Raw genomic sequence first — 14,283 nt, forward strand, 5'->3', positions numbered from 1 at the left:
CTAGGTCTGAGTGGCCCTGTGTAACTATTAAGCACCTGTATGATCTTGAAAACAACTTGTCCACGCTGTGGTTGCTCTTCAGTTCCTGTCTCAGTCACCTCCTGCCTCTCCTCCTCGGAGCCAGTGCTCAGAAGCCCTGTCCCTCACTGGGGCCTTTGCTTCCCCACTGATGCCATCATGTGGTCGGCTCCTTGTTTGCCAGACTTGAGTCCCACTAGTACTGGCTTCAGCTTAGAAGCTGAAGACAGAAGAAATATCTGGTTAGACTTGATTCTCCAGATGGTGTAAAGTGAAATCTCACGGGACTCGTTTTCAGTGCTGAAGGGAAGTTCTGAAATCATGGCCCTCCCTTGAGGAAGGTAAAGCTAACGGAACACAGAGCCTCAGACAGGGAAGAAGCTGTGACTCCAACATGAAGAGATTCGTGAGAGGGTTTCCTTCTGCGCAGTGAAACTTAACATTATCTTGGTGCCCTTAAAGAAAACCCCTATTGCTAGAAGGATGGTTGAGCTTAGATGTCCATGAGGTAGCGTAAATGCTAGAGAACTTTCATTACTCTGAACTAGCATGGACAATGGACTATAAGGAAAATACCCCACTAATAACAAAAAGACTCTCCTCTGTGATTAGAAAAGCCCTTTGAAAATTTGTGTTTCTGCTCCTTAAAATATATGCCTTACGTTCCTTGCTTTCACTTTGTTGGTAGGGAAGGCCATTGCAATCCTCATACACCCAGCGCTGTCCCCATCTCCCTGTGTGTTTCTACCTTTCAGCTTTGTATAAGAATATTGACTCTGCTGAAATCAGGTGGAAACAAAGAAATTAGCATGAAACCAGTCTCAACACTTAGCAACAAACCAATTTTAGAATAATTAGAAACGGGATCCCTAAAAGGCACTCCTCCAGGTCGGAGGTGATTCCCACGCTGCAGGATCTTTCAAGAAATCCAAATTCACCTTGAGCCTTTTGGACTAACTTGTTACTTGTGGGAAAGCTGGGATCCCGGGGCCTCAGGCAGTGAGACAGCATACCTTGTCCTGTGTTAAGCTGGATGGCCAGTATCATAAATGCCACTCATTTGTTTATTCACTCTCCAAACATACAGTGACATCTACTCTTGCAAGTTAACAGCTGCTTTAAGCAGTGGGGTTACTTGCTAAACAGACCCTGTCTGTTCCCAGAGGAGTTCTGGGTTTAGGGAGGCACAGACATACAAATGGATAATTATGAAATAATACGTTTTATGCTATGAAGGAAGTGCATACAGTGTACTGCATAAAAATAAAGAGAACAAAAAGTACATGCAGCAGAGTGAGAACAAGGAAGGCTTCCTGGAGTAGGTAACACTTGAGCTGTCCAGTCATGAAGGAATTCTTGGATTTGATAGAACAACAATCAAGTTACTGTGAGTTTCTGGTGTCTTGGTACACATTTGATTTGGAATATGTAACATCTTAAGAGTTTGTCGGAAGTCAGAGATTATCATCAAATTCTGACCTTCCCTTTCTTCCCGACTTAATCAAGATGCATAAGGAATTAAAAGAAGCAAAGAAATAGAATTTTTGAAAAGCTGAAGAGAATTATCATTCTGATTTTACTAACTTAAAAACAACTTTACAGATTGGTTTATTTTAGTTTAGCAAAACATACAAAGTCCACTATCTTAAAATTGTATAAATTAAAAAGATATATTTCAATGTATTTCCTTTGATTATATAATGTCAAAGAGCTAGTTTACAAGTAGAAGCAAGCTATCTTTTTTAAAAAATAAAACCTTTGGTTAGACACACACCTAGAGATACACATAGGCACTCAATACAGATGTCGTTTTGTACACGCTGTTTTAGGCCTTGGCATAATCTTTATCTTGTACACTTGCTAAACCGAGAAATTAAAATTTTTTTTACTAAATAAAAACTTGAGCCTTTGTTTCTCTGAATCCAAGAAGTGTGTCAGAGAGGTAATTTCTAGTACAGTGTAGAAAGCAGTAGTGCAGTGCTTGGATTTACATCTTTTTTAAGAAAAGGTTTCCAGTTTTTGATTTGATTGGAAATCCTCATCCTCAGGACCAAGAGGCTCATGACTTTAAAGGTCTCCTAGGAGCCTTGCCGGAAGCCCTGCCCTCTTAAGAGCCAGGGAGAGGTCTCAGTACTTTCAGTGGTCTCTTTGAGAAAAATATTTATTTCATAGTGTTGGTAAGGCTTACCCTGGTGAGTTTTGACACTTTTGCCTAATCTTTGCTCTGAACTCTGTTCCCTGAGTACAGATGGTGGTCAGTCACCCGTATTATCAATGAGCCTCTGGGCGTTTGTTCCCAGGTTGGCCAGTCTAGATAAGAAAGTAAAACCAAGCACTTTTATGTAATAAAGTTGGAAGCAGCTAGAGAAACAGGCTTGTCCAAAGTCTCAAAAGTGAAGACTCTGATAACGAGAAAGTGAAAAAGCCATATCCTGTTTTCCATTCTTCGTTTTTAGTCACACGCTAGGCACTAAGTATGTCAAGCACTTAGGGAGCCCGTGGCCTAGAATTGCCACTAACCATGCGGAGGTGGGAGACAAGCTCGGCACAGCCACAGTGGCAGTGCACGGCCACTCATTCCCTTCTCACTGCTGTCTCCAAGCTCTACCAGAGCATCCTCTGGTTTGGAGGCCCAGCCAAGTGTGGCCCAACTCCTTGCCAGTTAGCCAAGGACTTGGATCCTGATGAAAACAATCACGGGTGTTCACTTGTCTTGTCAAGATCCCAAGGGAACTCGGCCTGTTCCTGTCTGAGGTAGTGGCCCACCTGTGTCTCCCCTCCTCTGATGTTTGTCCACAAATCCCTGCTCAACTTGTAGAGGATTCGCACAGCAGTGACCCAACTAGAGTGTCTTTACTAGGGACTCCCTAGTGGGAAATTCAGACATTGACAGCGAAGGCCACCTTGATCACACTGTCTTAGACAGAGATGGCTGTCTGACGGCACTGCCGGGTTCCAGTGAATTGTGTGCAGACTGCAGGCTTTCAGGTTCTAGCCCATCTCCAGGATGCCTTGTGAGTGTTCATGTGATGGGAGCCTTTTGACCACAAGGAGCAGAAACGACCCATGCTAGTCTAAGGAAAACTATCTTAGGGATGCAGAAGCACCTTGTGGAAGCCAAAGACGATAGGGCAGGTGGCCCGAGGAAACTACTAGAAGGTGGTCTGGGAGAACTGTCCAAATGCTTTTTCTGTCTCCTTCGTCTGCTCCATCCACTAAAATTACACCCTTCCTTCCATAGAATGACCTCCTCTGTTCTTTGATCTGCACTTCCAGAACCCCAAACTCTGTGTTGTTACAGTATCAGTCTCCCAAAGAGATAATTCCTTCAGATTACAGAGAAGGGACCCTGGCTAGCCCAGCTTGAGTCAAACTTCGACCCCAGTCCATAATCAAGTGTTGCAGAGGAGATGGTCACACAGTACAGAGTGGCTGCTGGGGGTTCGCAGCGCCAACCGTGGGTGTGCTGGAGTTGGGACAGTCAGGAAGGAGGCAGGCTGCAAGCCTGCAGATGTCCACCACAGCTCACTAATAAGCTGGTGGCTGGGGGGATTTGACCTAGGCAGCTGTGCATTACTGAAGGAACTAAGAGAGGATCAGACATTTGGTGAGAGCTTTTCAAATCGCTGCTGTGCTGTAATATCCTTTCCCTCAATTCTTTTTCCCTCTTTAATGGTCAGAAGAGCTAGGATTATGTTTAAGTTTCCTTGGGAAACAGGAAGCGGAACTGAACCCTTGGCTGTAGCAAGAGTGATCATGTGCCATTAAAAAATAATAGGAGATGGAAGAAAGAGGCTTGCTACAACCCTCTTGAGATACATAATATTTAGTATTGTTCATGAAAACCCATGAAATTAAGATCAGTGCTTGTAAGAATAGTTCATAGACTTAAATTATTTTGGACAAGTTTGGTTTAATGTTTTTTCTTACTGAGCCATCTCAAAATGTGAGGGAATTATCCTTCTGGATAATGGAGTTTCCCAAAGAACTCCAGGTTTACCTCCTTAAGTACCTAAAGCTGTAATTTCTCATTTTAACACTTGGGTACACCTCTTTCTTCAACAGAGTACACAAAAACTAAATACTTTCTAATGCCCCATGCCATTATTCTGCAGTGCATGTATTCTACATATGATCTATGGTAGTAAGGAAATGACACTATCTGACCCTGTTCTAAATGACCTCAAGTAATGTGGGATTTTTTTTCTTTAAACCTGCTCTTTTTAACTTATTAGGTCTTCCTGTTCTGTCTAGGACTGTACGCCTCCCCTAAAGTAGTAAATCTGTTCCTTCTGATTCATTTTGTGGATGTGGGAACCAGAAAACAAAGCTCACTTGAATAATATATAAATTCAGAAGAAATGGATCTGGAGTTCCATCGTGGCTCAGCAGAAACGAATCTGAATAGCATCCATGAGGATGCAGGTTCAGTCGCTGGTCTTGCTCAGTGGGTTAAAGGTCCAGCGTTGCCATGAGCTTGTGGAGTAGGTCACAGACATGGCTCAGATCTGGTATTGCTGCGGCATAGGCCAGCAGCTACAGCTCTCAGAGTTTGACGCCTAACCTGGAAACCTCCACCTGGCATGGGAGCAGCCATAAAAAAACAAATAAATAAATAAATGGATTTCGTTGGGGTACGGAGGGCACTGTTATTAGGAAGGGTAAATCTGTGTGTCCTTTTTTTTTTTTTTGCTTTTCAGGGCCACGCTAGTGGCATATGGAGATTCTCAGGCTAGGTCCAGTCAGAGCTGTTGCTACTGGCCTCCGCCAGAGACACAGCAACATCAGATCCGAGCCACATCTGCAACCTACACCACAGCTCACAGCAACGCCGGATCCCTACCCCACTGAGTGAGGCCAAGGATTAAACCCACAACCTCATGGTTCCTAGTCGGATTCATTTCTACTGTGCCTGTCGGGAACTTTTTTTTTTTAAACATGCATGTCTTGATACTACAGTGAGAGCCTGAGGCCTTTCCGCTCTCTTTTCTTCAGCTGTGTCCTTTAGGTCTGAAGCTGCCAGGTAACAGATAAAGATGAGTGGGGTAGTCCTGCTTGAACTGTCTGTGAGCCCTAGCAAAGTCACTTATTCTTTTTGATAGAATGAGGAAAAGAATTAAAGTGTCTCAGTCAAACAATACTGCCCACTTTTTTTTGCGTAAGTTTTAAATCTAATCTGGAATTTTCTAAATTTTTAGATATATTCTCTGTGACTATAACACATTTTTTTGCTCTCTTGGGATTACTTTTCTCAGCTATCATTGTATTTCTGGAGATATTAAGATATTATAATATTTCATAAGAGATTTTGCAGAATTCTTGGTCTTAATTTTCCACCAGAAATTCTATAAATAGTATGAATCTTGCTTTTACCCTGAACATGCTGTGTGAGGTTGGAACAACAGAAATGGAAATATCACCTCTAGACCACATATTCTGTCCTGGGTGCCCTAGTCGAAGCCCCTGCATCCCGTTCTCATGGCAGCCCAGTATGGAGAGGGATCTCTGTCCTGTCTGAGGGATAAGAAAACATCAGAAACGTCCAGGGCCACGTGGCTGGTGTGCAGGATGTCTCATGCAGACCTGGGTCTGTTCCTCTTTAACTCAAGTCTCCACCCACTACAGACACCAACATTCATTGTGTCCTTTCAGGTGCCAGGCACTCGCCAAGCCTGTTGCATCTGTTACCTCCTTTCATCCCCTCAGCACGTGTGATGAGATGTAGTGACTGTTTCCACTTTACGGACTAGGAAACTGGGGTTTGGTATGTTGATTAACTTGCCCAGGATAACCCACGTGGTACGATGAAGGCCAGGCTTCACCCAGCCCACCAACCATCTCAGATCTCGTGCTCTGAACCACAATGCAGAGTTGCCTCCCCAGGCCACGCAGCCCTAGACACGCAGACTCATACACACATAAGTGTGACAATAGAAATTCTTGGTTTCAAAGAAAAAAATTGTGCATTAATTCTGTTGCCTCACTTTTAAAAGGTGAGTTAGTGTCTTTGGTGTGGGAGACTTTATGAAAAGGTGAAATGGCTAAAGAATTTGGAGGTAGATAAATGAGTCTCCATAGTTATTGTCCTCCTGAAGCACTTCATCCTGCAAAATTAAAAATGGACGTTGAGGCTCTCTTGCTCTGCACTTTGCCAAGAATTCTTCTGTAGGGTTTCCAGCAGAGGCAAGGAGCTGGCGGGTGAGACCTGCTCTGGGAGGCCCAGCCAACCAGTGTGATGTTCGTCCTCACGGGGAGACACACGGGGCTGGTCAGGAAGAGAAACCGATAGCTGCAGATGGAAACCAGCGTCTCCCCAGAATGTGTGGTCCAGAGGTATTAGTTCCATCCCTGTTGTTCCAACCTCACACAGCATGTTCACAGTAAAAGCAAGATTCACACTACTTACAGAACCTCAGGTGGAAAGTTAAGACCAATTAAGAATTCTGCAAAATCTCTTTTCCTGGGAATCATCTTGCATCAGAGCTTGTGACTAGGGTACTATGCGACTGTCTAGTTTGGATGCCAGGACTTAAGGATGAATTTGGCTGCAGAAAGCAGACTTGCACTGACTTTCTTAACCACATGTTATCATTTTTTCGTTTCTCAAACACTGGGTAATAGTTACTCTCAAAGACCTGAGGTTGCCTTTTGTAGGTTATACTTTCAGTCTTAGAGATTTAAATTTCAAAGTTAATTTCTTATGCCCTTTGTTGGCTCATCCTGCTTTCAAACAGAGCATAGCACCTTTGGGTGGGCCGTGGTCTAGATGGAGACTGCTTCCACCTGCACAGCACCAGTGCTGCTGGTGACTCAGATGGGCAGACGGATGCATGGAAGGCAGGCAGGCTGGCCAAAAGAAGAGAATGAGCAAGAATTTAGCTCTAAGGTGTGGTGGAGGAAACTTGGGTTTAGGGCTCAAAAGCCAGTCCTGCCACGTGTAGGTTGGGTGGCCTTAGGTAAGACCTTTCACCCCGCTCAGCCCAGCCCTCTGAAAACTGGCCGCGATCAGCACAGCTGTTGTGATGGCATGACATCATGCATGTGAAGCTCCCATCCCGGTGCCTGGCGCAGCGGTGCCCAGCACCCACTGCCCTCCTTCCTTCTTCCTCACCAGCTTCTGTGACCCAGCTGGAGCCAGGAGGCCTGGGGACTCTCTCAGGGTCCCCTCAGCGCAGCCATTAATGACAGAATGGCCCAGTTCCCTTTGGAATGACAGGGCCTGCCAGCTCTGTCCCGCTCACTCCCTGCTCTGCAGATCTGTTCCCCTCTGCCTGAACACAGGACTCTGCTCTGTTCAAGGGTTTACGCCCCGGAATAGCAAACAGCCAACTGTCGGTTTGCCCAGAGGCGAGGCCAAACACCTCAGGCGGTTGGCGTGAGGGGTGTGCTGTGCTGCTGTGAGGTGATCTTCACAGTCAGAGTCTCTGCCTCTGTTCACTCTCACAGACTGATCTCGGATACTTTCCTCAAATTTCACGTCTTAATTTAAAACTTTTTGAAGTTCTTGCTCCTTTGGGAGGGAGATGAAGGATCTCTTATTCCAAGTCCCTTATTGGCCTCTTAACCATTTCTGGACAAGGAGGTGAGGTTATGTGACAGCAAGGGGAGGTCCGGGGGTCTTGGCACAGGGTGCTCACCCGCGCACTCTGCTGTCCCCACTTGGCCTGCACCATCTCTGGCGGACCCTGCAGGTCCTGTGTCACATGTCACCCCTCCTCTCCACGTGCTGCCCCTCCTGCTGGGGGACAGCTTGGGTTGGGGGGCTGGGCTTTGGAACCCCACGGGTGTGGGCTGGCAAAGCATTCAGCTTCCAGCAGAAGCTTATATTTGTCCTTCTGAGGCGTTTCCCCTTTCCTCATGGCTTTTGAGCCAAGGCCTAGAAGGCCCTACTGCCTCAGAGTCGGAGCTGGTCATCTCCCAGATGCAGGTCCTTCCTGAAATCTTGAGATTCCCCTTTACTGAGTAAGCTTGGGTTCCTGGATCCATGTGGGTTAGTGGGATATTTTGTCAGGATTGGAGTTTGGTCCAGGAGAGCTTCCCAGGTTGCGGGGAGGGGGACATTTTCTCATGTTGCCCCTTCAGATCCACTCTATGCACGACCCACATGTGACTTGTGGTGGAGGGACCCCAAGCCTGACGGCCATCAGATGAGACTCTGAGCTCCCTTTGAAGCGGCAGCTGCACTGTGGCTCTGATGATGACTCCATTGCTGGGTTGGGCTACGCTGGGGCTCGCCTGCCACCCCACCTCAGCCACAGCCCCCAGTGAGGCCTTAGATGTGGGGAGTCTCCAGTCTCCTGAGCCTCATGCTTGTGGTTTCTTGAAAAGAATCTTAACTTGACCCTTTTCAGGTCTCTAACACAGATAACAGTGGGGGGCACTGGAAGGCCCCCATTTCTTCTCTTTGGAGCTAAGACTGGTCTGCTGCCATGGTGACCCTGTATTTTAAAGGAGAAACCAGATTCAAATGAGGTGCCTTATTTGATAGAATTTCCTTGCAAGTTTTTTAAATACTAGGTGTGTTATCAGGAGAGTGCCTCAGGTGGGGAGGAGTTGCTTTTTGGTTGGTGGTTGTAAGAGCATCTCTGAAACCAACCTTCTTGTGAGGATTTGTAAGGATACTGAGATAATAAAATAATGGTGGGGAAATGGGGGGCTATAGAAAGAAATGGCTTTATTAAAGGATGTTGAAATTCTTTCCAAGGAAGCATGTATTATCCTTGTGCCGAATGGCCACCTGGCCAAGGGTTGTTCTAGCAATTATATTGTGCTCAGCTCAAGAGGGGAAGAGGAGAAGGCCCTGTGGGTGCCACGAAGAGGGAAAAGGATGACTCGGTGAGCTGGTGCGGAGGCTGGGGGCCACCACAAGGCCACACCGGTTGTCTTTACCACCTCACTTGAGGCTGGGGTGGGGACAGGTCCCAACAGAGGGACGGTTTGTCTCCGTGAGCAGGCAGACACTCCTGGATGCCAAGGCCAGTCTCTTCTGACTGGGAGCATTGGTGTCCAGCTGCCCCGCCATCCCTCACCAGCATAGCCCCAGCACAGACAGACCTTTGAGAGTCAGTGTGGACAGGAAGCTGCGGGCTGCGCCTTCATCAGCGTGCGGCCTCTGCTCCTGCCTCCTGGTAAACCCGGGCCCTTCGCAACTCCTCCACCACCCTCCTGTGTGGAGCATCTGTACTCTGATTACATTTTAAAAGACCACAGCGCTATAGTGCAGTTGCCTGAGAAAGGGGGAAAGGTTAGTTTTCCAGGAGAATAGGAATTGAAATTGTCATTGAAGACCAGTTGACAACATGCTGTGGCTGATTTTATCCCATTTTGTGTTTGCTTGTCTGGTTTGTTCAGTAGCCAGCCAGGTAAACAGAATTGTCACTGTTCTGATCAGTCATTTTGAGGGACCGCACTGGTGGCGGTTAGCAGTGATCATGCTAACACCTAGCTGAGAATTGTCCTAACTGCAGCACCCAGTGTGCGCCTGTGTGCTCCAGGCCCCTTAAAGGCAGGGGCTGAGCCCGTCCTGGGGCAGCTCCCCCACAGCACCCAGACTGCAGATCGCAGCAGACTGTAACTCACCATCCAAAGTTTAGTTTTCATTATTAAACTGCCAATGCTTCTTTTTATTTCTCCTGTAAGGCTCTTTCCCAGTTAAATAAAAAGTGTAAAGGAATCCACTCCACTACTTAGAATTAACTTTTTAAAAGAAATGTCTGCTTCTATCAAGGTCACTGCAAACAAAAAGTTGAGACTCGTCTGCTGCTGGGGTCCATGAAGAATAGGTATTTCCTGCAGCTGGATGAGTCAGCTCCCCAGGGTCAAAGCAAGGGAGGCAGATGCTCTCCAGGGAGAAGGAACTGAACTTGGGAGGCTTTCATTTCCTTTTCTCTTTGTCTCATCTTGTTACAATGGGTCACTTTTTAAATCTGATTATTAAAGCTTTGGGGATTGAGGAGTCTCCCTTCTGAACACCCCTCATCATCAGCAATATCTTTAAATACTTGTACGTTCCAAGTATAATGTTAGAGATCCTAGTGGTTAGGAAGAAAAAAAATCTTGAGAAGTGAGAAGTCTGAGGTGAAGTAGGAAAGGCTCACATGCCTCAGATGGAACATCGGCGGACAGAGAACACCCTGGTCGCATGGCAAGAGTATGTGGGACACTGCCTGACTCGAGTGCGGCTTAGCTTCATGTGAGCGCGTGCAGTGGCCCCCACAGTGGACTGAGAATGACAAGTGGCCCCTGCTCTGGCCACTGCCGCCATTACAACACATGTTTAGCCATCCCCGCCTGAGGTTTTTCACACAGACGTTTTTTTCATTGAGGAATGTACGTAAAGTAAGCATTTTAATAAAGTACACTTCCTCTCTACCATAGTCTGAGGATCTGGAGCTGCCATGGGGCAGTCCATGTTACCATCACCAAATCAACAAAGCGGTTGATTGATTAAATGCAGACATCCCGAGATGCTCTTTGTGATTAGAGGTTAAAATCTGTAAAAGTCAATAGTAGATTCACATTAACAGCATTTTATCTGTTCCTTCTTGAGGTGGAAAACGGAGCTCATTCCCCACGTGCAAAGCCAAGGCAGCGACCCCGGGACCTCTTCTGGAGATGGAAGCTTGTTGAAAACCTGGCCCATCTCCATGGCTTGCCCAGTGGACCCCAAAGGAGACTACCAGCTTCACCCTGAGGTCACTGCTAGCAAGGCTGATCCATAAAGACAATCACTGCCAAACCCCCTTTCATCTCCTGCAAGAGCCAAGTTCCACAATAAAGCATAAAAGGTTTCTCGAAAGAAAAAAAGCACATGAGAATGCTAGCAGGCCCCGGGTCAGCTGAGCAGCTTTCCTCCCCTGTCTCTGCCGTGCACTTCCCAGAGCATCCTGCATCCACACCTGTGACCTTCTGGCAAGGACAGTCACTGGCTACTTCTGTCTGCCCCGAGCACCTGGAGTGGCAGCAGCGCAGCCCTCAGCGTCCTGGCGGGGAACTTGTGGAAGAGTCCTCTCCGTTTCTGTCTGCATTTCTCTTTCTCAAGCTTTTATTTAACAGTGCAAAAGGATCAATCTTCTGTTTGCTTCTTTTTTTTTTAAACTTGAATTTTTTTAATTTACACTTTTTAGTTTTAATTTTCTTGTATATTTTGTTAGCTATGAGCTTTTTAAGTCAAATTCAAAGATTGGAAAAGTTTGAAATAAAAACAAAATGAAGCCTTTTGAGCGATACCTTGTCGGCTAAGTGGCTTCTCCATGAATTACCTGTAACAAATAGTGGCCTCTGTTTTTGTAAGGTGTCTGATAGAACTAAATAAACGTAACAGCCAGTCCACTCTGTGGGTGGCAGTTGGCAGTCCTCTTTCATTGTATTTTTTTATGATTTTTTTTTTTTAATGGTAAACCTTAACCAGATACTTTCAGCAGACCAGTTTGCAGTGAATTTTCATTTCTTTCCTTCTCACCCTCTTGTTGTAAAAAGCCCAGCACTTGAATTGTTATTACTTTAAATGTTCTGTATTTGTGTGTTTTTATTAGCCAATTAGTGGGATTTTATGCCAGTTGTTAAAAATGAGCATTGATGTACCTTTTTTTTTTTTTAATAGCAAGGCACAGCCTTTGCCCCAAACTGTCATCTAACGATTGTCATTCCAGTTTGAGTTAACGTGCTGAGCATTTTTTAAAAGAAGCTTTGTAATAAAACATTTAAAAACAACTTTTTTTTTTAAGAGTGAAGTTTCCTGATAGTCTGCAGTTGGTAATGGGGGACCGGGGCTGGTGTGTCCACATGCTAGGGGCAGGCCGACCCTTCCCCACCTCCAGGGTGGCAGACCTCAGAGGTCCTATATGGCTTGGACCCCCGCCACCTACTCCTAGGTGCAGATTTAAGCCAGGGCCATAGGATTCAGAGGGGGCTAGTCTCCCTCCCTGAGCACCCAGACATCCTCCTGGGTTCTTGGCACCGCAGGGGGGGTTCCAGTGCAGCCTGTGGTCAGAGCACACCAGTTCTCAAACTCGAGCCCCGCCTCACCATGAAGGTGTCCCTGTGGTTTAACTCCCTCTCATCTCCACAAGTCAGATCTTCCCAATTTGAGGGTTATACTCCATCATGCTCCCTTAGGCTTTTGTTACCTGGTATATAGGACGGTATCAGGTTTAGCAAACACCAGGTAGGTTTAGAACATCAGTATCTCACAGTCTTTCACCAGGATGCCACAGTCCATTCAGCTAGTTTGAGAACACTGATAGCAGTGCCGTAACTTCAATCTCTTGCTCATATTCTAGTTCTTTTGCCTTCTCTCAACCTTCAATACAGCTGGGCAACAGCTGGCGATCACGCTTGTAAGAACCCCCCACATACTGTACTTGAAGACTGCCATTAAATCACCCCTCAAATTTCTCTTCTCCAGGCTAAGTAATCTCAATTCCTTGAACCTTTCATCACTGGTCCTTTAATCATTTTCATTACTCGTCTCTGGAACCTCTCCAATTTCTCTTCATTTAGTCCTAAACTTGAACCAGGGGAAAATGTCTCTTATGTTTAGGGGACCTACTTGTTTAAGAGATTTCATATTCATTTGAAACATCTCTCAGGTTTTCTTAACCAAGTAGTTAAAACTGTCTAAAGCTGCCACGGCAATCTTTTAACTAGAAAATCGAACTAGAAAAAAGAAGGCCACACGTTGACCCTTCTGGGTCTTAGGAAGAAACTAGTAATTAAAGTCTGTCCACCAAGCAAACAGAGCAAGGAGAGAAAGTGAGACTTGAGCCTCAGCCAAAGCCCACTCAAGTCCCTTCTCGGTCCCTCCTCCTCTGTGTTTGTAGGACCAAAAATGAGTAAACCATGTTGAAAAAAATGGGTTGTTTGGATCCTCTGAGCCCTTTGTTCCTTCCACAACTTGATCACTGCTAGTTTCCTCTATTTCCTCCAGAATAACTTTTCCCAGATAACTTGGATGTGGTGGCATGGTGCTCATTCCTGCCCTTTCTGCCCAGGTCCGGCTTCCTGCAGGCAGCAGGTCTGGGGGAGGAGTCCCTAGTTTCCCCCAAGAAGCACACACAGACCAAGGAACAGTTCCCGCGCCATCTGGGCAGCAGGTTGCTTTCCAGCCACTGCTCCTGTAGGATCTTGCAGGGATACAGCTTCCTTCCTTCCCCTGAGCTTGGAGCTGGATGGTGTAACAGGAGGAGGAGAGGACGGGCCAGCCTTTCTCTGAGGTCACAGCTCACATGCCAGTCCTTACCAGGGGGTGCTTGCCTCCTGGCTCTATTTTATTTAGTTGCTAGGGATGCTGCCAACTACTTGTTTAGCTGGAAGGAGCTTCTGAACAGTTGCACAATGGTAGCTGTCCCAAGTACAATTATTTTTTTTTCCTCAGAGCTTGGTCTAAGTCTGCAACAATATGGAAACTTCTGATCAGGGGCCCGCGAGCGATAATGTCTGTGGGGTGTTCTTTTTAAAGGAGAAAAGCCACAGGGAGGAATGCACGGTTCTGACAGAAAACAGAAATTTAGTTCCACATAACACAGTAGTTGTACTGATGATTACATCCGCCCCAATATGTTATCTTTCCTACATAGAAATGTTAAGAGCTGCCCTGTGAAACCTGATTTCTAGGGGTATACACACACAACTGGAACTGCTGTTTAACAAAACAATAGTCTGAAGGTAAACATCTTAATACTAATAGAAGAATATGGTTCTCGATGCTGCTTATAGATATATTACAGGAAAAAAATGACTGGCTTTGTTGGCTGTCACTTAGTGGAGAGCGTTGGGAAGCTGCAACTCTAATGGGAAAACCTACATTATCTTCCTCTGCAGGTGGGGGCATCTCTGAGGGATAAGCGGGGAAACGGTGTGCAGAGAGCAGCTATTTAAAATAAACACACGAATCAACCTAAATTAGAGCTTTATACTTACTAGGTAGTACAGAATGAATAATTTTCAGGAAAACTTGACCTCAAGTGAAAGCTGGCAGTTTATCTACTTGCCTTGTTAGGGAACTAATGCTCGTGTCAGCAGCACAGTGAGGCTGGCATTAAATAGAAATGGTCAATGCCCTCACTCAATACCTGTTTACAGATCACCTGCCCAGGGGCTGTGAGGAAATAACCTCCGCTAGGAAAATGTTTTTACATTTTGGTGATCTTGCTCACCACTTGTACGTGTTAGTATGTTGGCATCCTTCTCCCTGAATAGTAATCTAAACTTTAAAAATCAGAGTCTCATAATGGACGGAGGAACACAGAGGGGAAAGCCCAGGTT

At 45.9% G+C, this 14,283-nt stretch overlaps 1 protein-coding gene across 15 annotated transcripts in view; it reads left to right on the top strand.

Annotated features, from left to right (window-relative positions):
* LEF1 (lymphoid enhancer binding factor 1) overlaps positions 1–11,730 on the top strand; it is a 119,568-nt gene extending 107,838 nt beyond the window's left edge. For 12 of the 15 annotated variants that reach the window (XR_002346348.1, XM_021100277.1, XM_005666937.3 and 9 more), the window contains one exon: positions 10,568–11,730. Coding sequence is in view for 6 of the 15 variants with exons in the window: in XM_005666937.3 (XP_005666994.1) it covers positions 10,568–10,647 (80 nt within the window). In the remaining 9 variants the exon portion in view is untranslated. 15 annotated transcript variants of the gene reach the window in all.

This window comes from Sus scrofa, chromosome 8, assembly GCF_000003025.6.
Source record: "Sus scrofa isolate TJ Tabasco breed Duroc chromosome 8, Sscrofa11.1, whole genome shotgun sequence".
In the NCBI taxonomy this organism is placed as follows: Eukaryota; Metazoa; Chordata; class Mammalia; order Artiodactyla; family Suidae; genus Sus; species Sus scrofa.